Raw genomic sequence first — 23,573 nt, forward strand, 5'->3', positions numbered from 1 at the left:
TTTGAACCGCCAACCTTGTGGTTCCTGGCTCACTCTCTTAACGTTGAGTTAAACCGAACACCAACAAGTGTGACACTAGACAGGTACATTTCAAACCTATCAAAGAGTTCATTTAACTCTACTAAGTGTCGCAAATGAATCTGATCAGGATAATGACTCCAGCTCCTTCGTACAATTGACTCTGTAAGAGTTGAATCGACTTTTTGCGGTGTGATTTCAACTCTGCACTTTTGCCTAATGCCGGAAAATTAACTCTTAAGAATTTCTCAGCGGTTCAGCAATGTCTGACTCGAGCATTAATAATTGATGAAGGATTCACCCTTCAGATATCTCCGGGTGGATGTTTAACGAAAATCCTAATTAAAAAGCGCTTAGATCTTGCTTTTATCCTGGATATATAGGGACGTTTATGGGGATAATCACTGTATAAATAGAATAATGTGGTGAGCCCCGGGGCTAAAAATATACATTCATGAGCATTTCAAACAGAACACGGCATTCTGCAGAGTGGAGGGTGGGGAGGAAATGAACTGGGCGGGAGGGGGGGGGGCGTTTCTTCAGATGCCCCGTAGCCAGCTTTCTCCTGCAAAATCCGCCTGTGTGCGAGTGTGTGTGCGCGCGCGGGGCTATTAATAGCCACGGCGTGGCTCTTTAAGACTGACTAAACGGCCCCTTTCATACGACGCAAGCGCGAACAACCAGAGCTTTGCCGCCGTTTGCATCAGCCGGCCGATGACGTGCGAGAGCCCGTTTTCACAGACGCACTGCAGGCCTCACAGGTGGCTGGAAGCAGTAAAAACACCGTGGGCCGTATTAGTCAGTGGACTGCGAGTGGGAGGAGTGGGGGAGGGTGGTTCGCGTCTGATGAATGCTACGGGAGAAGCCGCAGGGGCCCGGCGGTCGGTGTCAAGAGTGAAGGCCCACGTACGGCGGCCGCAATAGGCGCCAGCGAAGACCCCCGCCCCCACACGGGTTACGTCATGCAATGAAAGTCTGGGGGCTTTTACAATTTTTTTTTGTGTACCAGCTGCTCAAAGGAACCGGCGCCTTTTAGCATCGACGAGGCCATTGACGACATTTTCAACAACAGATTTAAATGCATCACAATCGCGCCGCGTCCATTCAGCCCCCGTCAGCGGCCCCCTCATTACACGACGCTGAGATTATTCACGCCTCTGAATAGATCTGTGTTTTTTTCTAAAGACGGCCTTCCGTGTGTAACTGTATGAGGGTGCATTTTGGAAGCAAACTTCACAGCCAAGTTCTGATAGCGTCAATGGAACAACCGACGTGCTGAGGGAATCTAAAACGCGCCCGTGGGCCTGGTGGGCAGAAAAAGGCTGCTGACTGATGAAGGCGTTTCGTGCCGCAACTATTAGTATTTCATCCAAATACTTCCAGCTGGCTGCTTTTGATTTTCGTCGAGCTATTGTTTTCTCCGTTGAGAAAGTTGTTCCAGCACACTGGGCGACAGATTCAGCCATGATTGTGTCTCCTTCAGGGTTTGGACAGGAAGCCACCTCCTCTTCCTGTTTAGTCTAGATTCTGATTGGTCCCTGGGCTCCGCCGCATTTCCACAACAAAGCCGTCAACGCCGCATTGATCAATTTCTGAAAAAAAGAGCGAGAAAGTGGCGAACAAAGGAAGAGCCGGTGGAATGGACTGAAATACAGTCAAAACAATAAAGGAATTTCGGGCAACATCTCCCACCCTCGGCTTCCATAAATTCAATTTTTGGACAAAATAAGGGCCCTCCAAAGTTATCTACCGCACTAAATTAGTGGACATGAATACAAAGCGCAGCACAAGGCCTTCTGTTGCACTTATCATAAATAGCTCACCCTGGGAACATAGTGGCCTCAAAACATTGCAATCACATGCGTTTGATTTATTGTAGGTTAGTGGTGTCAAACTATTTTTAGTCCTCTCGCGTACAGCTTAATTATACTAGCTGGACCAGAAAAACAACTGTACTCTGAAATGTCCCCTTTAGTTAAGAAGTACAAGTACTGAAGGTGTTCCCTGTTAATTAACAATGACACTTACAAAATCAATTAAAAACAAACCGCTGCATTGTAAAAAAAACTGGCTACCTCAGTTATCCTCTCGGTTACAATGAGACGTCGGCCCTTTGCGTGTAGTCATCACTGCACCGGGTCGCGGGCCTCATTGTTTTAGGATGCAGGACGCAGTTAATGAATCACATATCACAGAGTTTTAGGTGAATTACAGTAGAAGTCGAAAGTAACCCTCGTGATTTAAGGAACCCCCCCCTCCCCCCTTTCCCCCAGACGAAACACTTCCTCTTGTCTGGCCCGACTCGTGTTATTACACTTGAAGCCTGACCGGTTAGCTCAGCCTGCTGACGGGGGGAAAAAAAAAAAGGCAAGGAAATTAGCTCATCAGTTGACTGACGCAACCCGTCCTGTGAAGATATCTAGAGGAGAGAAAAGCAGACGCGTTGTCATTCCCCCCTCGCGGGTCCGTTAAGGTGCCTTATAAGGACTTCTGAGGCCGCTCGCCTTCTGTTTTTATTTTATTTGGTGTAACATGCAGACCGCCTGAGTCATGCGATCTCCGCAAAGGCCGCTCACTTGGTCGCTTGTCGTGGGAACAAGTGGGAAACGGCGGTAATTTATCATTGAACAATAACCCTTCAGGTGCGTTTTTCGAGTGAAGACAAACAGCCCGCCAGCTTTCCTGTAAGGAAAAGAGAGAAGGGTTTTGTTTTTTTTAAAGTCTGGCGCTGCTCCAAAGGCAGTGTCCAGTTAAATGTTCCCGGAAAGAGAGGCACACTTCACTTTCTGTAAATTGGTAGTAAAGATCACGTGCGTGTTTTCAGTGCGGGGTCATTTACTCGCACAACTCAAATAAACAAGACATCATATTTCTACACCACCGATAACGCCTCCGGCTTCCCTTTCTGATCCCAGGTCTGTGCATTTGATGCATTCCACATCGAAAGGAAAAGTTGTCCACTTCAACTTCTTAATTTAGCATGCTAACTAGCCGATTAGCACTAATGCCGCGGGCAATCAAGCTTCCAGAAGGACGCTGGACCCTCGCACACTACGACTGAGAATCGACGCTTAAATTCTTATCAAATGTAGCAGCCCCCCCCCCTACTTCCCCTTTGCTCATTTCTTCAGATTTGATTTCTTTGAATATCAACAAATTACAGGAAAACCTGACTACTCAGGCCGCCGCCCCCCCGTCCCCCCCGTCCCCCTGCCAAACCGTGTCATCTGAGTAACCGAGCCGTGTCCTTTGGTGAAACCACATGGCCCGTTGTACCCGTCTTGGATTTGACTTGATATGGTCGCTTTGTACCGGAAGTGGTCGCCATTGAGCGGTAAAAACACGAGCTACGTGGGATTCATTATTCACGTGGACACCGATGACACAAAACCTGTGATCCCACCGCTGACGCCATCGCGGTGGGGTTACTTCTCCTTTTCTTGCTTTGGACGACGGACATCTCATCCAGCGTTAAAAAGACCCCCCCAGAAACTCTTCTTACAGTCTGTAGTCTGTAAAATTACAGTCTGTAATTTTACATAATTTGCAGTCGCCATAAGCTGCCTGCGTTTTCATACCTCCACTTCTCATCCGACTTCCTCACACACCCCGACGCTCCGCGGGGACAAAGTGTCCAGGTGTGTGTCTGCCAGCCACTTTAATAACCACAAGAGCTGGTCCGACTAAAAAGGAAGATGTCAAGAACATTGTGTAACAGGAATGTTCAGAAACAATTTAATTGATGATAATGAGGATGATTAGCGTGACGATGGTTAGCGTCCTCAACAGATATGCAGCAATAACTACTAGTTACAGGAGGAAGGCATGAGACAGGTAACACAACACGTGCCACAGCAACTGAGCGGAAATGCAATGATTGAAATCTTCAACTTTCAAACGAGGGCCAAAAATAAGTGACGTACACGTTGGCCAGATTGTTCTATTATTTATATTCTTTTCAATGGAGAAATATAACCTGGGTTTTATATGAATTTGTGCAGATACACAGTGTGAATATAAGAAATGCTAACGTCAACACGCTAACATCTGAGTAACAATATCTGAGTTGTGTTAGCATGCTAACGTTTTTGTTTTGTTTTGACCTTAGCAGCGTGGCTAAAACGTGATTGTCAGCTCCGGCAGTAGTCATGTTATTTACACGGTTCACGGGATTTAAAGCACTGGTTGTAATGGTGCCGGGGGAAGATTGTTTTGTGAGTGTATTTTGGGTTAAACAGGACCCTGTGATAGTAAACTGGAACACTGGGCGCCACCATTGACCCACACGTTTACACTTGATTTACGGCCGTTTGGAAAAAGGGAACTGGTCATAAAACATTTCTTTGCCCCGCTTCCAGCAGTGGCCCTCTTACATCCCAGCTCGACTTCAGCAAGATACTGTGTGACAGCCAGGGGCAGAGGTCACGGACCTGTGGGCATGGTGGTGACTGTACTTTACTGTGAATCCGGAGCTAATCTCATCACCAGGCGTATCTCTCACGCCATCTCCTATCTCCTAAAAGTTCCTCTAAATCCCCTAATTTCCTCGCAGCTCAGCTGCGTTGGCTTTGATCGTGAGGTGTTGCTCTCTTGACGGCTCGTTGTCCTCTCTTGACGGCCTCTTTCTGTCCTCATAGATGGTCTTTGTCTCCCTGAACACCTCCCGAGAGGATTAGAAACTTGCCCGGTTTCAGTAGCCGGTCGAGACCTTTTGAGGCCGCCAATTAGTTTCTGAGCAGTTGGGTGTGTCTGAGCACCGACCTACCGAACGCACCGAGAGAAATGGGGCAAGTTGAATTGGCTCATTTGGGGATTGATGCCTGTTTACATGCAAATTCTTCTGCTTCAGGAAAAGTAACAAAGCCAACAACACAGGGGAAAATTAACACACCGGGGCGGCTGCAGGTATCACATGATGAACATTGGTGTCCATTTTTAAAAAGTTCACCAGAGTGGTTGTGTTAAATTTAGGCGGGAACATTTGTCCTCATAGCTGTCGAGTGTCTTATGGGGGCCGCCCAAATACTTTAGAATACGTCGCTTGCCCGAGCAGAAAACACAAGACACATTGGCGAACTTGGCGAAAGGGGGATCGAACCAGCGGCGTCCCCGCTGCCAGGAGCCACAGCTGCACTCCCCCCGCCGCCTCGTGCCACGGCTTCACGCGCCGACGCCGCGAGGCGCGTCCGGGGCAAGGGCGGGTGTTGCCCGTCTGAGGCGGTCCATTATGTCACCAGCGCCCCGAGAATAGCTCCAGTGTGTCCTCGCCGGCACCGAGGCCCGTGTGACGTTCACAACTTTCACTGTTGTCGGGCCAAAACCCAGAAGGAACAGGGGCCCTACTGTTTCCCTGCGTCACTCACACACATGCAGAATCACACACGCATGCACACATGGAACCGTTTATGGTTTTTTTTCCCCCTGTCAGTCGGTAGCGCAGACCACATACAGTCCACATAAGACAGGAACGTGTTATTCAAATTCACTCTGACAAAGCTTTTCAATATATGATGAAATTATTATTATTGATGAATCCTTGATTGATTGATTGCTGCGTTATAAATGACAACAAATAGGCTGCTCTCAGTTTTTGAATAATGACACAACAGATTGATTGACCCCCCGAAACTAAAACTTTATAGTGTAGTTTATAATAATGTCACTCAGTGAAGTGTTGACTGTAACCTCCGACTTCATGTCACATTCAGTGGAAAAGGCGTGATAGGAGGACGTGTGATTATGTAAATAATAGGGCTATGCATAAACCTCTCGGGGAGAGAAAGAGAGAAAGGGGGAGGGAGTGAAAGGGGGAGGGAGTGAGAGAAGGCAGAGGGAAGGGGCCGCATGGTTCAGTCCGCACATAAACCGCCTCCGTCTCCACACGGCTCACCGTCTCCTGCCTGTTTCATTCTCCCGGACACTTACAGCTCGCGCCGACCGGCTGATCTTCGATCATTTCTCCCCCGCGGACCTCCACCTGTCCGGTGCGTTCAAAGACGCTCCGAAACGCCGCCGTTCACCTGGGACGCACGAGGACATCGTTCGCATGACACCGTCGCCGGGTAAGACGCCTTTTTTTTTTTTAAAGCACAGCGTATGATTTGAGTGGCGTGTTTAAACTACGGCGACGCTTTGTGGCACTTTTAATCATTGTTAGAATAATTGTTAAATAATTAAGTGCTTTTTTTGAAAGTTGCACTGATCATTTTAAAGGATCTCGCTTATTTTTTTCGTGGACTCTTATTAGCTGCTTGAGTAATCTCTGGGCTTCGCTGGTTAATTCGGCACACAAGTACGTTGAACATGAAGTTTAAAATCGTATTTTCACGTGAGATCTCCACGAAGGCTTTGTGTGCATTTGTGAAACTCTTTTAAAATAATGCCGGGTTCAGGAACGTCCGTCTACATAATGTTTGGCTTGAAGTTACTTTGCTTAAAGTTAAAATAATCAGAAATATTCCATCCGCTCCCAGAGGCTCCGGCTGGCTACTTAATGGACTCAACGGGTCTTTGCACACGAGAGACTGAGTCATTTATTCACATAAAGTCATGACCCCGTACCTGGATGTAGGGTTTGATCATTCTAGTTAATGAGCTCTGTCATGTGTCCAGTGAGTGGAGAACATCAGTAATGTACAGTAGCCTTGGTTTGATGTGAATGTGTTGCTATTTTTGTGTGTGTGTTTGACAGTTGTGTACATGTTTGTAACCCACAAGTGTAACCGCACATGTACATGCCCCGGGCCTCGGTCAACTTGTATCTCTTTTTTTGTGGTGTGACACACTCACAGAAACATGCCATTGTTTGCAGGGGAAATATTTTCTGGGGTTTGGTTGGGGGGGGGGCCCAAAGCTGTTTCCTTCCCCGGGGGGTTTGACTAACAATGGCCGCCACCTCAGAACAGTTGGTGGTTTCTCTCCGCAACTCACTTCTGAAGAGCTGAGATGCTTTGAAAGAATGGAGAAAGGGGGGTGCGGTAAAAAATAAAGTTGGACACAATGGAGAACCGGGCAGCGCCGCGGGTTCGTAGGATGGGAGACAATGGGAGGCCAGATGTGGACGTTGCATAACACTTGCGTTTGCAAGGTCGCGCGGGCCTTCGCGATGCAATTGGGTCGAGCTTAATGAGTGCCAGCGTGTACCTGTGATTATCCGGGTGAGGCGCCCCTGATTTTTTTTTTTAATAGCGGCGTCTTTGCGGTTCGACAGGTTGTCCTTGAAGACAAACCCAGTGGTAAATATTTAATGGCTGCAGTCTGAGGTGAATGAATGTTTCTCACTCGTGTGTCACTGAGGTAACCGATCCTGTTTGGTGGCCTTTTTTTCCGTCCTGCAGCACGAGTTGTGCTGACTGCACGTGTTTAGGTTGTGTTTTTTTTTTTCTCCCCCCACGTCAAATAACCGTAAGCGTGAGTTTGAACAAACCTCGTGGAGTCAAAGAGTTCCACAGAACGTTCCATCTCAAGGATGCACCTTCACTTTGTTGTAAAGCCTGAACAAAGCACACGAAACATTCACCCGCTAACGTCACCGTCTTTATTCTCCCCGCCTTCAGATAAAACCAGCGGATGCACCTCGGCAGAAAGAAGCTGGAAGAGTGAGGACCAGCTGACCTCCGGCCCTTCAGCCAACATCCCCCCCAAGCCGAGCCCGAAGCGCGCCATGTCGCTCGGCACGTTCCACCTCATGCAGACGCTGAAGAACTCCCCCGCCGCGCTGCGGCGCCGCTTTCGCCGCGACCGCACCGAGTCGCTGTCCCACGGCGACCCCCTCTTCAAGGTCCACTACCTGGGCACGGAGAAGATCTTCTCCCTGGACCGGGAGCAGGCCCAGGACGCCATCAGCCGCCTGCTGGACGGCATCGGCGGCGGCGGCGGGAAGAACCTGAGCAAAGACCACGCCCTGGTGGTGCGGCCGCGCTACGTCGAGGTCAAGGAGCTGAGCACGGGCCGGCAGCTCACCAAGACGTACCTGCAGGACATCGCGTACTGCGCCGCCGACTCCACCCGGCCCAACGTCTTCCTGTACATCTGCAAGCACCAGAGCCAGCAGCTGCAGTGCCGGGTGTTCTGGTGCAGCCGGGCGGAGCGGGCGCGAGACATGACGGCGTGCCTGGCGCTCTCCTTCCAGCGGGCGCTGAGCGACCTGCAGACGGACGGCCCGGCAGCGCTGCAGCCCGGGGAGGCCAAGGGGAAGGCCAAGGGGAAGGGGAAACGGGCGGAGGAGAAGACGGCGACGACGACGAACTCTCCAGCCCTCGCCAAGAGCTCCACGCTGCCCGGCAGTCTGGGAAAAGGTGAGGCTGAATATAACCTCTTTATTCCTCAATTTATAATCATTCAATAAATTCACTTTAAGGAAATACTTTTCTTACTGTTACTATATATATATTTTTTTAAGCCAGCTACCCTTTTTAGATGAACAGTTTAAATAAAGTTGGTTGTCTTTGTCGTTCTATTCTCTTGCTCTCCAAGTTGATCAGCATGATAAAATTTCCTCAAACACAAGCATGACTTGGACCCTTTAAAAAAAAAAAAAAAAAAAAAGAACTAGTGCGGCTGATCTGCTGTTCAGAACTAACATTTAAACGCCGGCGTTCACCACTGAATCATCGCCTAATGTGTCTCTTTCTCTTGTCTCCAGTGCGCTGGAGGAAGTCTCGCAGCCCCCTCAGAGCCATCACGAGAAGAGGGTCCGCCTCCGACAGCTGCAGCTGAAGAAAGGACCAATGGGATGAAACCGTGGGGGACGTGGGGACAGGACTGGACGTGAACCCAAAGCCGTTGGTTTATTATTATTTATTTTTATTTTCGCACAAGTGGCGTCGGATGAAGAAGACAACGCTGTTGCCTGCTGCCTTTTGTTCACGTTACCCGCCACGTGAGGACTTGGACGGCTGGTCCATTTTTCGGTCCACTTGAGACTTGCCACAGGAGAGGGGTTTCTTCTCAGTTGGAAAAAGACTATTTAGACGAGCTGTTGGCCAACTGATCCACAAAAAACTGGAAAAACACCGCTTGTTAGAGCTGATTGTTTTATTTAACTGACATCTGTGACAGGTCACGATGATTTCCTTTTAATTATTATTTTTTTCAACTGGTTGTATATGATTTATATTTTGACATCTGGACAGTTTGGACAGAAATTAGTTTTATTTCACAGAAACAGAAACCTCCCTTCACACACCACAGTAGCGACCTGCAAAAAAACCAAAACACAGATCTTAACTGTCCACCGCGATGAAGTAATTGCATTTCTGCAGGGAGGAGCACGCTCAGCCGTGACTTGCGGGGTTTGTGTTTCCGCACACTGGGAACGCTGTGTTCCCGCGCGGCGCCTCTGTGTGGAATGTGAGGCAATGCACCTGCATTCCGATTGGAAGGGGAGGAGGGGGGGTGTTGAGAAATCTCCAACCATGACTTTGCATCATCAGATGATGCCACGATGTGCTCCGCAGGGGCTCGGGCCTCGCGCACGTTAAAAGCCGACCCGGGTACCGTTCACTGGTATTCTAGCCCAAACTAAGCTATAGATGGGTTTTTTATTTTTTATTTTAATAGAAATGGCCTTTTTGACTGACGTGCCAGGAGGTTTTTATCTGTTAATTTTAACATTTTGTACTCTGTGATGTATATTTCCAGTTACAAATGACACCGCCTGCTTTTAAAGGCGTATTTTATCAGTGTACTGTTTTTATATCCTATTACATATTTAAAATATGTATTTTACGGAATATTAAAAATGTTTTTACAACATTTTTGTCTGTGTTTTTGTGCTGCTGTGACTTTCAAGAAGACAAATATTTAACCAGCTTTAGCTTATCCAGGCCGTGACCCTGACAAATGATTCCATTTCCCTCGACCTTTTTATGGTTATATTTGGCCTGAAGTGCCTTTTTAGGGGTGTCAGGTCAGACATTCAGAGGTCCTGGGATGTTTTAATATGAGTCATGTGACTCCTTTCCCAGGCTCATGTCTCCCTCCTGTGTTTTCGTGTTGCAAAGACTCACGTGACTACTTTCCAACCCGAGCACACGTGGCCTCGAAAGAAACCGGTTGGTTAAGTGTGCAAACCACAACACACCAAAATATTTCACATATTTAAACTTTTTTTCCCCCTATATAATAAGTCATTGAAAGGGCAGAGATGTCTCCTCTAAAAGGACCCCTCTGCAGAGGAGTCCTGCTCCGCGGGCCCGGAGCTCTCCCTCTGCCGCTGGAACTCCAGCAGGGACCGGACGTGGAGACGCCTCAGAGGCTTCACCTCCTCCACCACTGAAAGGAGAAATAAAATAAAAAAAAATATATATAAAGACATTTTGCAGCACAACCTGCTGGCGTTTTTAATATTTCTTTTTATTATAACCTTTGTCGTAGTGCAACTCGTCCCGGTCTCCGTGGACCACGTACATCTCCAGGAAGCTCAGCAGGGCGCCGGTGACGAGGAAGCGCTCGTGCAGGGGGAGGCCTTGGATGTAGCGCGCGTCCAGGGCGAAGGGGTTGGTGGGGGAGGGCACGGTGCACAGACACACCAGCTCGCTGATGACGTCCCACGCGCGAATACCTGGAAGGAAGAAAAAAAAAAGACAAAAGCATTTGGGGGGGGAAAAAAATAATAGCTTTTTTTTTTTTCTTCCCTCGGTATCCGGAAAGGTCGAACATCTGGGTCCGATTCAGCTGGTGGAAAACGTCGTAATTGAAGTGAATTGCATGGCTCGCGCTGCTGTCGTACCTCGCGTCTGCCAATCAGCGATGGACTTGAGCTTCATGGGCGTGTCCTTGACCATCGAATCGGTGCCTCCGATGTTGACCAGGCGCTCGTGGTTGGAGCGGATCCAGGCGTAGGGGCGCCCGTACCTGACGTACCCGGCCAGCAAGAACAGGGTGCAGTTCACCTCCTGCTGGGCGGTCGAAGCCTTACGTCACTACTCGGATTGGAGAGATTTTATTCTCAAATTATACACGTCGATTTACCCAGTAAAACATTGCACTAAACATTTCGATCCGAATTGTACCCTTTACACAGTTCACTGTGAAACTCCATGTTGTTTGGCCTCGTTAGTTTTCGAGAAAGTTATGGAAAAAGATATAAGCAATGTTTTTTAATACAATATTCTGTATTAATAGAACTGTTTGTATTTGGATTATTTCACTATGTAAAACAGTTTACAAACAAAACATTTTTTTCTGTGTGTTTTGTACAAAGAGTTTGAACTTAACAATATAACAATAAAGCCTTGAGGTAATGTCCTACACGGCATGTGATATGGGATGGGAGGGAGTGGGGGGGGGGGGGCTGGCTGAAGCACTCACAGGCACCGCTATCTCTCTTTCACTGGGGGAGGCCGGGAGGAGATGCTCTTCGCTGCTGGGCTCCCTGAAAACACAGAGAGAATGAAGCCGTAATCCACCTCCTGGTTCAGGACGTGATCGCAGAGTCTTTCTGCTCAACGACTCGAGCATTGAAATTGTCGCGAGAACCATTCGGCTCGATTGGACTAATCCAAGGACATATTAACTGCATCAAGAAGTCATTGCGGCTTCGGTCCAGGTCACCTGACAGTGTGTGGCTGCGTCTTGGTGTGTGACTGTGACGGAGTCCCCCGGGGGGCCGGAGGCTCTCGGGGGCCCGCAGGCTCCCCGGGCAGGGGAGAGCTGCTCCGGCTGCCCAGGCTGGGGGAGCTGCTGCTGGGGGAGACTTCGCTGCTGTTACAGCTGCTGCTGGTGGAGGAGTAGGGGGAGGCTCTGGAGACCACAAAGCCTGGGGAGCGCCAACCCTGCAGGACAGGTGGAGGTGGGAGGGGTGGGGGGGGGGCTCTGATGAATACTAAATGCAAAATGACATGTTTCTATGTCCCCATTTACTAACCAGATCTTCGTTAACAACTGTCAGCAGCAGCTCCTCTTTCCCTCTCAGCCAAGGCTGGAAGTATTTAAAGCCCTGTGAGCCAAAAAAAGTTCACACGGAAACATAAAATAAATATATATATAAATAAAATTAAAAAAAATTGCATATATATATATATATATATATGCATTCAGAAGAGTCCACTGACCTGCAGCGACCCGAGGAGAGCCAGGTCGCCCAGGAAGTGCTGCAGCTTCCTCCTCTGCTCCCTCTCTCGTCTCTGTGGACACACACACACAAACACCAGCCACAGAGGATGAGGGCTTCATCCTCCCCCCCTCCCCCTTGCACTCCAGTCTAGTATCCTAGCAACGGCGCCCTGCTCGCAGCATCCGGCGTCCGCCCGGGCGACGCACATTAGCGACAATGGCGACATTGAGATTCATTACAAAAAATTGATGATTCAATCAATTGGATGTGGCAGACTCCCTTTAAATAGGTTGTCCAACCTACACCCCCGCCCCCCCCCCCCCCCCGCGCACCCCGCCAACACATAACACAGCTGATAAAAAAGCGCACTCACGCTGCCGCTGCTCATCTTGTACCGAATGTCGTCTCCTCCGCAGGCCTCAGCATGGCGCCTTGCGTCCTAACACCTAACGCATCGTTTGGCAGGAACCTTTTCCCCGGTTAGGTTAGTTGCTTCGGGGAATGGATGCCTTGTTATCTGCGGTGTGTGTGTGTGTGTGTGTGTGAGAGACACGGACACACAGACGGGTGTTGCCTTCCAGCTCGGCTCGGTGAGGATGAGAGGCCTCTAGCGGCCGTGTCGCAGCACTGCAAGTTATATTTTAAGATATATTTAAAAAAGTGAATTTATCAGGGTTATCTTTATTCTAAGCAAATTAATGCAACGCATGAAGGTGTTTTGTATTATTTATTCGGTTGAAAATATGTCCTGGAAACATGTCCTGGAAAAGTATAGTACAGTTGATTCTGTGTAGTATTTATTCCTTTGCAGACCAAGAATAACATTTGTCATCTACAATTTAATGAAAATCTCCAATGTCAGACTTTCCCGCGTTGTTGGTTGGTCAGTAAAGTCATACATTTGTGAACAAATATGAAAAAAAGGATCACTTCATTCAGTCTAAAGCAGACAACGTGCACACCTGATCTATGCATCAGTGCCTTGCAACAACGTGCAAAAAGTATCAGTATTAATTAACATTGTAGCCAAAAGATCACACATGTAATAATTAACGATTAACCGTCTTCACAGAAGACGGTTTCCGCCTAAAAGTTCCCGGAGGCAAAGTGGACGAAGAAAGTCCTGATCTCTTTGGCGCAGATGGTCACAGTGAACGGCTCCTCTCCGCCACTGCGACAGCTGTTGTTGTCTGAGACGCAGAAAAAAAAAAAAACACAAAACAACGAGCAACGTGACGGGAAGGAAGTGGAAACACACGTTTTTCATAAAATCAACACGTGAAAGTCATCCTCACTCGTTTTTAAGTCATCCGCCGTCTTCCACTTCCACCTCTGCAGACGGCTGATGTCCCAGGTTCCTGTAAGAGAACGCTCCTCCAGCTTTTTGACTTCCCCTATGCCCTGCAGAACATGCTGTCCACACAGAAAATAAACCTTTGACGAAGATTGTAATGGAATCTTTTAATGAGGGAAATGAATAATTAATAACCTTCAGGTTTATGGCGACTGGCTTGGAAAGCTCAGGGTCTTCTCCCTCCTCAAAGAGGTGCATGATCCTCAGCAGGACCCGATCGTAGTCCGGCTCCGGGTGCAAATCCTCACCTAGATGTACACAAAAATACACTTTTTCAGAATTGAAAGTCAAACAAATCTTTGAGACAAATCAGAGAGGACTTCGAAACCCCACAATATCCCCCCCTCAGGCACTCGCCTGAGTTTACGTGTCTGAGGTGAACATCATGGTCGGAGCTGTAGTTCCATCCGGGGATACTGAGGCTGAGCAGGTGGAGGTTGGGCGGCAGGACCACCGAACGCACCGGAGGAGCCCCTCCTCTGGCTTCCTCCTCCTGCCAGGAGCGCTCTAAAAGTGGGCATGAGGAAAAATTGCTTAAAGAAATAAAAAAGAAAAGAAAAAGCACAACCCAAAATCAAATATCCCGATGCGCTTACCGGGCGGGTCAATGGGAAGGACGACGGGCCTGTGCTGCAGCTCTACGGCGTCCCTCTGGCCGAGCTGGGAGGCGACCCCGATGGAGCCCAGCGTCATCCACAGGGTGGGCGTCGCCACAGAGCTGTCGTCGAGCGTCAGGTTGTAGCCGAGGTTCCAGGGCAGGTTGTTCCGAAGGCGGCGGTGCAGCATGACCTGGCGCGGCGCTCGTTAACCCGAGTGGACCCCCGACTGAGAAACGTGTGCTTTTAAATTCATTCGTTTACCTCGAGTTGTCCGTCGGCTTGGCTGGAGACGCCGTGGGCTCTGTCGCTGACCAGCGCCAGTCTGCTGACGTCGTCCTGGATATAGGCGGCCCGCACCATGGGGAAGTAGTTCTGACAACATGCACATTAGGTCATCCTACGGTAACACCGGCATTTATTTAATTTTTGGGGGTACTTACCCTTGCCAAAGTGTTATTAGTGAACTTCCTGTGTGTCCTCTTCATCATCTGATAGCCATTGTCATCCGTGTACAGGGTCCGGTTGGTCCTCAGGCAGGAGCTGGTCCGGAGCACCACCTCCGTGTTGAGATGGAGGGGCCCCAGCGAACAGGTCTGCTCCAGCCTGTGACACGGCCGCCGCCTCCCGAAGCATTCTGGGACCCGGGTGGTGATGGAGTAGGTGTAGTCCTTGTCCCCTTCCTCTCTAGGAGAGGGAGAGAGCGAGGGGGGGTGGGGGGTCAAATTAGGATTCGCGTTAATGCCCTACAGCGGGGCTCACGGTACCCACCGATAGAAGCGCTGCCTGATCTCGGTCACGATCCTCCCGGGGACGATCTCCATCTCCACGGCCTCGTACGCCCGCACAGCTGAGCCGTTGGCGCTGAAGATGTAGTTGTCCGAGATGGGCCCCGATTTTATGTCTCCATTTGCGTCGTACTGCCAGAAATCCTGAGTCATCCTCACTCTCCGCTTTTCTTGACTGACACAGGAGGTAGAAGCGCGTTACTTCCTCACTCAGGAAAAGTAGTTTTAAGCCGAATGTTCACTATCAAATATCCATGATGCTGATAATCTGCATTCTACTTACTGTCTAACAGGGCTTTGCTTCAATAAGTAATATCAAATTGCTAATCCTTATCTGTGCATGTCTAGTGAGAGATTACTGAAGCATATCTGTAGGAGAAGACCCTCACAGATGAGTGATGCTGTGCAGTAGGTTTGTGTCCTGGTCAAACATCAGCTCGTAGCATCCGTTCATCACAGGCAGGAGCCTCCTCCCGGTTTTCCTCCCATCCCGGATGTTGCGTCTCTCGAACGTAACCCCTTCGGCCTCATAAGTCCAGTCACACCCCCCCCCGGAGCATTTCTCCTCGGAGAACCTGATCAGGTATCTCCTATGCTGAAGGCCTCCGAGTTCCGCCACGATGAAAAGGTCGTAGGTCACGTTGGACCGTGCCGACCTCTGGATCTGCAACGGGCAGAGCTGGGTGTTACCGCTGTGTGCATCCCGCCCATCGCATCCTCTCTACTCCATTTAATGCTGCTGCTGCATTAATCAATCATAGTTCCCATACGGTCAGTTTAAAAAAATGAAAAAATAAACAACCTGCGCCCGCACTGGTTTCCCCACATTATCGAAGACGGCTGCGGTGGGGAAGGATACTGTGACGTTGACCACGGCGGTGGCGTTCCACGCTAACGGGTTGTAAATGACGACGTGCCGCTCCAGCGGCTGGCGAACGCCTGGCGTGAGAGGATTAAGGACTTATTTCATGCAAACGGTGGCGCAAACCTGTCACATACTTGTCATGAGCATGCCGCAGTCCTCCGGCAAAATGTGTACACCTTCTCCGCGGCGCCGGGTGCCGGGAACGCTGGCTGTTTTTTCGGGGCTGTGGGGCAGCAGCGCGAGCGCAGCCAGAAGCTCGTCCACTCCAGCCGCGGCCTGCGAGAGGTGCTGCAGGTACATGTCGGCCACCTTGGGAGACTCGGTGCCGGTGATGCCGTCATGGTGCTGGACCTGAAACACACACACACGGGCAAACCAAATTCAAATGAGGAATCCCAAATCTGCTCAGCTGTCATGTATTTGCGTCATTTTCCGACAAAGGGAGGTCAATACTTTCCTCTGAGACGGCCCAGCGAAGCGCCCTCAGCCTCTCCAACGCCCAGTCTCTCGGGACGGGTCCGTCGGGGAAGCCGACTCGGTACCGGGCAAAGAGCGACTCGGCTGCGTGCAGCCGCGAGCTGGCCTGGCGGGCCACTCCTTTCAGAACATTTCTGGAGGCGTAGAACCCCGTCCACGCCTGGTGCGGCTCTAGGAAATAAATGAGCCACGGGGGGAAAACGTCCAGGAGAATCGTTGTGACCTTTTGATGTAAAAGAAAAGCGTTGCTTCATATTGTATTTTAGGCCTTTTATTCTCACCAGTGGAATATGGTAAAAAATCTTCGCTCCCACGAGGCTCCCAGACTACATCCGATTGGTAGATGGCCTGGAAGTATTCGCTGAGAGTGGCGTACTGGACCGTCACGCCCAAATCTTTGCTGTTCTGGTTGATGTACTTCATCAGAGGATCCATGTTGTTGAACTGGACGGATGAGTTGTAGAACTGTTTGTCGCAGCCCTGAAACACAAGGGTAGTTAAGGATTAGTTAAGGATATTACATGCTCATCTGATACCTAAAATAATTGCAATATTTAAAGAAAAAAGGCGGTCACCCATGGCCAAAGCACATGGTTCGTCCTGAACCATGCCGCCCTCAGCTTGATGTTCTCCACCATCGTCTTGGCGTACGCTTGCACCGTCTCCTCGGTGACGGGCAGGCTCATGTTGGGGTAAACTCCGTCTTTAGGGGGATCGGGGAACAAGGCGACTCCATTCCAGTAGAAACCGGAGCTAAGACGTAAGCAATAGGTTTTTCTTAGTTTTTTTTTTTTTACTTCATCCATTTGATAATATAGGATTACGGTCCGCATTAAACAGAGTAAGTGGAAGAGTGGAAGACACTTCTGTCTGTCCCCGAGGAAGAGACGAATCACGCACTACCTGTTGGAGAACGGGAGATGAGATGGGGTGCAGTAGCTGAACTGGTCCATCGTGTGAGTGAAGATCTGCTGCTTCTCTTTCAGAGTGGGAGAACCTCTCCATACAAACTGAAGTTTCTGGACGACAGATCAACAGATCAGGCTGTGACTATTTAGGCTCACAATAGACTCAGCTTCCCAAACGGGCAATTCGCTTGTGTACTCATACCTTGTTTCTCTGCATGGCGTCTTTGCGGTCGTAGTCAATGCGGGAGACCAGGTGGGCGTTGAACCCGGCCAGGGCGAAGAGGACCGGCGTGGTCGCAGAGGCTCCGAATGGATCCACGTGCCAGGAGAACTGAGGGCGCACCCCGAACGTCTCGTAGAGGAAACCGTGTCCCTCTGAGGACACGGGGAGAGACAAAGGGGTTGCTGTGAATCTTTCTTCTCCTGGGCTGACGCTTACAGGCGCGGGAAACGCAGCGCACCCACCTGTCATTTGCAGTATGTCGTCGTCCAGATCGGTCACAGCCTCGTCGTGCATCACTTGGCCCCCGATGATGAACTCAAGCCGACCCTCTTTCACGTGCTGGCGTACCTACAAAGCCAACAAGCGTTAAGTACGGCGTACTGGAAGGTTCAACCCAACATTTTCATTCATCAAGACTATCTGGCACTATTTCACGTCGACTATTCTGTCCCCACTTGTTTCTTATGGGAGCTCGTGGCCACAGTATCCCACCACAGTCGAAAGAACTCCTGCTCCACGGCGATGAACCTGCGGTCTGCGGCCTTTGACAGCTCCTCGGTCACACTGGTGTACACGTTGGCTGCATACGCGTGCATGCTCTCCTGTGAAGAACACACAATCACACATATGACGTGAGATTAAAAACACACGCATTCATGCGCAACATATATATTATTGAGGGTTTCGGTTTATGGAAATTGTTAAACAGCAGGCTGCACACTATGTGCAGGCCAAAAGTAAGGATTGGGTGACAGAAACGTACCTGAACAGTGTACACCCAGCCGACATCCATGTGACTGTGAGGTATCACAAATGTCTGAATCGGCTCGTTTTGTCCTGCTGCGCAACAGCGACAAAGAAACAACAAAACGACGGCAAAATGTCTCATCTTTTTAGCCCGTAAAGAAAAAAAACACTGCTCGTCCCTTAAATCGTTTAACCCAGACTTCCGTATTATTGTCGTGATGCAGCACGTGACTCGCTCGGGTACGGCGGCCCAGAAGAACCAAACTAGCTCGAGGCCGCTTTTTCATCTTGGTTTTCGGGGACCTTTACGCCGGAAGTAATATTAATAAACACTGCGTTCACTTGGAGGTGAAGCTGTTTCACCCATTATAACAATAACATGACAAAGAACCAGAGAATAGCGTTGGTATTCGGAGGCTTTATAACGGCGGTCGCCGCGGCGTTTTACCCGATATTCTTCTACCCGCTCGCGCACAACAAAGAATACAGTAAGTGGCTGAAGCAAAACTTCCAGTTACACAACCAGGCAGTTCACTAATGTCATGTTCACATGCTGTGTCATGCAAATACTTAAAGTAGTCCGCTGAATCTTTACGGCTGGCGTGACAACTAAGCTATTCGATTCCTTATTTAGCACGAAAATAAGCTAGTTACGCTAACGTTGGTAGCTTTGTGTGGTAAAGTTAGCTGGTTTGTTAGCTAACCTGTTTTTGTTTTGTTCCCTCTTCACTTTTATCCTGCGGAATAGTTGTGCTGTCACTGCAATCGCTTATTATCTTATTGTCTGAGCAGTCAATAATATGGATACACGTATTGCATTGTCACTCACAATGCAGACAAAAGAGAAAAATAAAGATCCAATGGCGAGAAAAGCTTCTTCATGACGTGATGTGCTGTTCTGTCTTTGCCAGGAGATGTCCAAAAGATAAACCGGACAGCTGTGAACCAGGCAGATGTTCAACCCGTAGGTAAGGTCACACAGTGGATCAATAAGTCTACTCATCGGGTATCATGTATAACATTTACCCCATGAAGGTCCTGTAGACCCACAACGTTGTAGCAACACTCCTCATGCACACGTCTGTCTGATGATCGGTCCACAACGCTTCCAGATGAATCGTAAAATGTCAGAGAATGGTGAAAAATGTCCACGGTGCACGTCGTAGAAAGACGATCAGATTATTCAAATACAAGCAGGACTTTTCAATATTTGACGGTGGTAATTTTGTTATATTTGCTTCTTTCATCTAAAGGTGTGAAGATCTGGTCGGATCCCTTCAAGCCTTCAGACAAATGACAACCAGCGACAGCTGACCGTTCCCTAATTCCAGAGACCTGACGCTTCCCGATGAAGACTTCCAGCAGAGAGCGACTGTGACTGATGAGTGCTTGGTGTGCGCGTGAGTGAATGCTTCTCAGGATGAGCTTTGGCTTGTATGTGATTCCCCTAAATCCTACGAATAAAGTTCAAAGCTCTTCTAACTAATGAGCACACTAATGGTATTAATGGGAATTCTATTCTGATGGCTGACGGTTTTACTTTCCACCACAGCTCATTTCTCTTGGCTGCTGGTTCTCTCTTGTCCACCAGGCGGAGCTCTTTTCCTTTCTGTTACCACAACAGGCACTGAGCCGTGTAGTGTTTTGTTTTTGTGCGTCTTAGATATTTTGTCTTTCCATTTCTAAAAGCTCCTCACTGGTATGCAGCCTGTGGAAATTATAATTAAATAAAATGGTTTACCAAATCCCCTTCTCCAGAATGTCTTTTGACATTTGATTTAGATTTAGTTTAGTTCACACGAGACTCATGAAAACGGTTCTGCAGAAGAGGGACAATGTGCAGTGACAAAGTTTATGAGGACACATCATCCTGTATCGTCATTCCTCTGTCACAGACACCGGGTCCGACTGTTGCCTTCCTTTAAACCGTCACGTGACCCGAGCTGGGTTTGTGGTCCCGTTTTCAAAAAACCCAACTCGATGCGATGCAGACTCCCTTCACGAGTCCGCGGGTGCTGCGAGCTCGCAGAATACCAAACGACCTTTTTTTTTTTCCTTCTCCCTGTACTTTTGTGGTTTCCTGACATTTGCCAGCGTCCCATTTTTTCCCGCAGAATCTGGCCATCAAAGTCCCCTCGGAGGAACGACAAATTAAGAAAGAGCGTAAGCGTGTGTTTGCGCGTTTAAAAAAAAAACAACAACAAAAAGTTGCTCTTAAATCTTCCACAGCCATCCCGATGCGGCCTGTACGCCGTGTCCCTTTTTGGGACATCTAGGACGGCCCGTGAGGCCCGCTGCCAGCGACGGCCGGCTGCGCGGGGCCAGCGGCGGCCGCTCTCCTTCTCAACCCCCCCTTAATCAACGAGCCCCCATTGTTTATGAGAGGTTGTTATTGTTGGGTCGCATTCAGAAACAAGAGCAGACTCCAAGAGCCCCGGCCGTACAGAGGCGTCCAAAGCAAAGAGAGCAAGGGGTGAGAGAGAGGGGAGGGGAGGGGGGGGTAAAGGAAGGCAAAAAAAAGAAAGAAGAAAAGCAGAAATTCCTCTCATTCCCCGCTGGTGTTTTGCAGATTCCTCAAGCGACAGCTTTCTCGGCAGCGCGAGTGAAGTCAGCGACCGGAGGGGAAATTGAAGGTAACGGCCAGAGGAAGAGAACCGCATTCCTGAGGGGACGTGTCACCTACATGCGTGCACGTGTGCGTGCATGCACACACACACACACACACACACACACACACACACAAACAAGTCTCTCGATCGCTGTCACTTCGCCCGGCAAAGTGTGTAACAGGTCGAGCAGCCTGGCTTTCTGCCTTTTTGTCTTTTTCTTCTTCTGTTGGTCTTTGGCCACAAATCAGCATCCCAATCAAAGTGCCCCCCCCCCCCCACCCACCACCACCCACTGTCCACCCCCTCTCCCTCTATCCTCGTCCACCTATTCAGAGGCCTCGAGTCGGCACTGGGATTTTATGGCTCCGTGTTGCCTAGTCCTCCTTTTTTTTGTTTTTTTTGAAGCCCCTTGTCCCATTTAGCAGGATATGTAGACAAACATCAATACAAAACATTCAATAGGGTCAGAGCGCACTATAAACCAACACAAACTCAACAATGTGGCCCCCACGGCACTTTAACCACCCGACCGTCGGCCCATCGCACAAATCACAATTCCTTTTTTTTCCCCCCCGGTTTGTTCGGCGTGTGTTCGAGGAGTGGCGGGTCAATTGGCCCGCGGTTTTCAAACTGATCGCCATGGGAACGAGGGTTGACAGACGGGGCCGCGGCGTTGGATTAACGGCCCGACAGCAGCAGCGCCGGGGTCGGGGCGTGAAATACGAGCAGGGCGAACGCCTCGCTGGAAGTCAAGTGGGGAGAGGAGTAAACAACGAGTGGAACACTGGAGAGCTCTGAAGATCCTCTCGATGCCCGTCCCCCCGTCCCCCCGTCCTCCCGTCCGCCTCCCAATTAATCCCCATCTTTTTTTATGCTCTTATCTGCAAATCCGATGGTAATAAATGAGGCCCCTGCTCGCATGTAATAATCAAAAGTATTCCCACATTCAAAACCATGAGGATTTACCGCTTAGTTTAAAGTTTCATGAAGTGAAAACAGATTGTAAATAACGAGGCAGTCGCGCCCTAAAGCGTGTTAATTGTTTATTTCACTCCAAACACGACCATGATGAACGAAATAAACATCAGGCCGTATTGAAGAAGACTTGGAGCCATCGGTCGGGACACTTGACTCACGTTTACAATGTTTACTGATGTAGTAAATCGACAAAGGGCGGATGATGTTGCAGCGATGCTCGGTCGGCTGACTCTTTGGCCACAGAAATGTGTGGCGAATTGTGGGTGAATTGTCTGTAGCGATGCCCCCACTTTTCTTTTTTGGCACCACGTTCCAGGCAAATTTGTCCCAATATTTATTTGTTCACCTCAGCTCTTTATGGTTTGTGCTTGGCGGCCGACGTTGCCATACCAAGGCGCTCGGGCAACGGTACGCCCGCCCCGCCCCGTCGGCCTGTTGGCGCGTGGACGTTAGCATTTAGCTCGAAGCACCACGAAGCAGCCAGCGTGTCTGTGGACCATTAGCATTTAGCTGAGATCACCTAGCAATCAGCGCGCCATTCACTGGGGGTGGAAGTGGAAAAGATAAACGCCAGGAGGACTCTGCATCACTTTGTTATTTCCTCACTCTTTAGGGGGGGCTTTAGTACAAGCAAATCACATAAGCACCGAGTCGACGGGCCTTAAGCGACACCACAGACCGGCGTAGGAAATTCTCAAGCGGGGCTCTCGGGGGTTCCAAAAGCCTGTCGCTTGGCCGGTGTCCCCGCACGGAATCAGAAGAGGAAATGTTTAAGCAATTAGACAGAGTTAAGAGTCGGAAAAAAAAAAAAAAATCCTCTTTCGATGTGGGAGGAAAATCTCTGTTATGGACGGACCCAATCTGGCACAGCGGCTTTTTCCTCGCTCAGCGCGTCGACCTGCTTTGCACCGATTATACGGAACCAAAAAACGACGAAACCACAATTACATTTAACCCGTTTCATGAACGCGGCCCACTGGCTGGACGAACGCCATCGCGGCGCCGCAGCCGAAAGCGCTCGCGCGGGCCTTCGAGTAGCCCGTCGACGACGGCGTGTGGCAGGTTCCCCCGTTTACGCTTTAATCTCTAAAAAAAGAATCTCCAAAAAAGCCTGGCCGCTTGTTGGTCCGGGCACGGTGACCGAGGAAGAGGCCCAGAGCCGCGAGCCAGTGAGGAAGACTGATTCATAAGGCACCTCAACACTTGACACGTTCATTCGTGACAATTTTAAAAACCTTCGCTCACGTAACATTTTTTTTATTTTCTTCTTTTTTCTTCTCTTTTTTTTTTTTTTGTTGGACTCCATGCATCGCTGGGCTGGTGATTCACGGCGGGGAAAATACTATTTTCATGCAGCTAAATGAACTCCATCCTGTTATTAGTGGTTTACACACACAGCTAATTAACTCAATAAGTCTGACCCGAATCCTTCGGCATCACAGCAGCTGTGTGGAAGGAAAAAGCCCTGATGGATATTTAGCATGCACAGGGCTGTGTGTTTCCACTGCGCGTGTGTGTGTGTGTCTGTGTGTGTGTGTCTGTGTGCGTGTGTGTGTAGACGGTGTGCCTCCTCGTGGGTTTTCATTAGATCCCGGTGGATGACAACAGAATATATGACTTGGCTCCGGACGGGAATTCGAGGGGAAAGTCATGGAATTTGGACGCCTTGACGGAACACAGGCTGTCCGCTGTTGGCCCGCTCCCCACCGGGGGGGGGGATAAGGAGTGTGTGTGTGTGTGCGTGTGTGACCCCGATGAACAATGACAGGTTTACAGCACAGCACCGGGCGGGCGGACTCCCATGTGGAGGGAGTCGAACAGGGGGCCGGCACCGCTCTGAGCGCTGTAGCAGATTTGGACACGAGCGGACTGTCCAGATGATCGGTACCTCTGGTCACAGGTCCGGGGGGGGGGGGAGGGAGGGGCGGGGGGGGGTCAGGCACCGTATCTGC

The 23,573-nt window shown here is 49.6% G+C and overlaps 5 protein-coding genes across 9 annotated transcripts in view; 3 read left to right on the plus strand and 2 right to left on the minus strand.

Moving 5' to 3' along the window:
* The first annotated feature begins 5,793 nt into the window (after positions 1–5,793).
* LOC120822945 (protein FAM43B) lies at positions 5,794–9,772 on the plus strand. The gene is made up of 3 exons (XM_040182940.2): positions 5,794–6,080; positions 7,575–8,315; positions 8,663–9,772. Exons 1-3 carry the CDS (start codon positions 6,065–6,067, stop codon positions 8,734–8,736), a joined length of 831 nt encoding a protein of 276 aa, XP_040038874.2. The 5' UTR covers positions 5,794–6,064; the 3' UTR covers positions 8,737–9,772.
* On the minus strand, positions 9,040–12,674 carry LOC120822951 (uncharacterized). Of its 3 annotated transcripts, none has more exons than XM_040182949.2 (8): positions 12,450–12,674; positions 12,075–12,146; positions 11,888–11,959; positions 11,575–11,795; positions 11,332–11,395; positions 10,751–10,916; positions 10,385–10,582; positions 9,040–10,293 (listed from the first exon to the last, which is right to left on the minus strand). In XM_040182949.2, exons 1-8 carry the CDS (start codon positions 12,462–12,464, stop codon positions 10,175–10,177), a joined length of 927 nt encoding a protein of 308 aa, XP_040038883.1. In that variant the 5' UTR covers positions 12,465–12,674; the 3' UTR covers positions 9,040–10,174. The 3 variants fall into 3 exon arrangements, with proteins under 3 accessions (XP_040038883.1, XP_040038882.1, XP_077961782.1); XM_040182948.2 differs by having other exon boundaries at positions 10,751–10,919; XM_078105656.1 differs by lacking the exon at positions 11,888–11,959 and having other exon boundaries at positions 10,751–10,919; positions 12,450–12,660.
* A 115-nt stretch (positions 12,675–12,789) lies between these two features.
* On the minus strand, positions 12,790–18,285 carry man2b2 (mannosidase, alpha, class 2B, member 2). Of its 3 annotated transcripts, none has more exons than XM_078105658.1 (19): positions 18,051–18,285; positions 17,743–17,889; positions 17,530–17,635; positions 17,267–17,439; positions 17,060–17,175; positions 16,732–16,909; positions 16,438–16,636; positions 16,136–16,327; positions 15,856–16,029; positions 15,617–15,753; positions 15,204–15,478; positions 14,798–14,989; positions 14,470–14,713; positions 14,291–14,401; positions 14,027–14,219; positions 13,788–13,937; positions 13,566–13,678; positions 13,372–13,489; positions 12,790–13,266 (listed from the first exon to the last, which is right to left on the minus strand). In XM_078105658.1, exons 1-19 carry the CDS (start codon positions 18,174–18,176, stop codon positions 13,163–13,165), a joined length of 3,048 nt encoding a protein of 1,015 aa, XP_077961784.1. In that variant the 5' UTR covers positions 18,177–18,285; the 3' UTR covers positions 12,790–13,162. The 3 variants fall into 3 exon arrangements, with proteins under 3 accessions (XP_077961784.1, XP_077961783.1, XP_077961785.1); XM_078105657.1 differs by having other exon boundaries at positions 15,814–16,029; XM_078105659.1 differs by having other exon boundaries at positions 15,814–16,029; positions 17,780–17,889; positions 18,051–18,276.
* Positions 18,286–18,307: 22 nt separating this feature from the next.
* On the plus strand, positions 18,308–19,779 carry smim20 (small integral membrane protein 20). The gene is made up of 3 exons (XM_040182950.2): positions 18,308–18,522; positions 18,946–19,002; positions 19,288–19,779. The coding sequence occupies exons 1-3, from the start codon at positions 18,414–18,416 to the stop codon at positions 19,329–19,331; spliced, it is 210 nt and encodes a 69-aa protein (XP_040038884.1). The 5' UTR covers positions 18,308–18,413; the 3' UTR covers positions 19,332–19,779.
* An 828-nt stretch (positions 19,780–20,607) lies between these two features.
* The window catches only part of rbpjb (recombination signal binding protein for immunoglobulin kappa J region b), a 39,980-nt gene continuing 37,014 nt past the window's right edge, over positions 20,608–23,573 (plus strand). The window contains exon 1 of the mRNA XM_078105661.1: positions 20,608–20,667. The gene's annotated coding sequence lies outside the window, so the exon portion shown is untranslated. The remainder of the gene's footprint in view (positions 20,668–23,573) is intronic.

The sequence above is a fragment of the Gasterosteus aculeatus genome, chromosome 7 (genome assembly GCF_964276395.1).
Source record: "Gasterosteus aculeatus chromosome 7, fGasAcu3.hap1.1, whole genome shotgun sequence".
NCBI lineage: Eukaryota > Metazoa > Chordata > Actinopteri > Perciformes > Gasterosteidae > Gasterosteus > Gasterosteus aculeatus.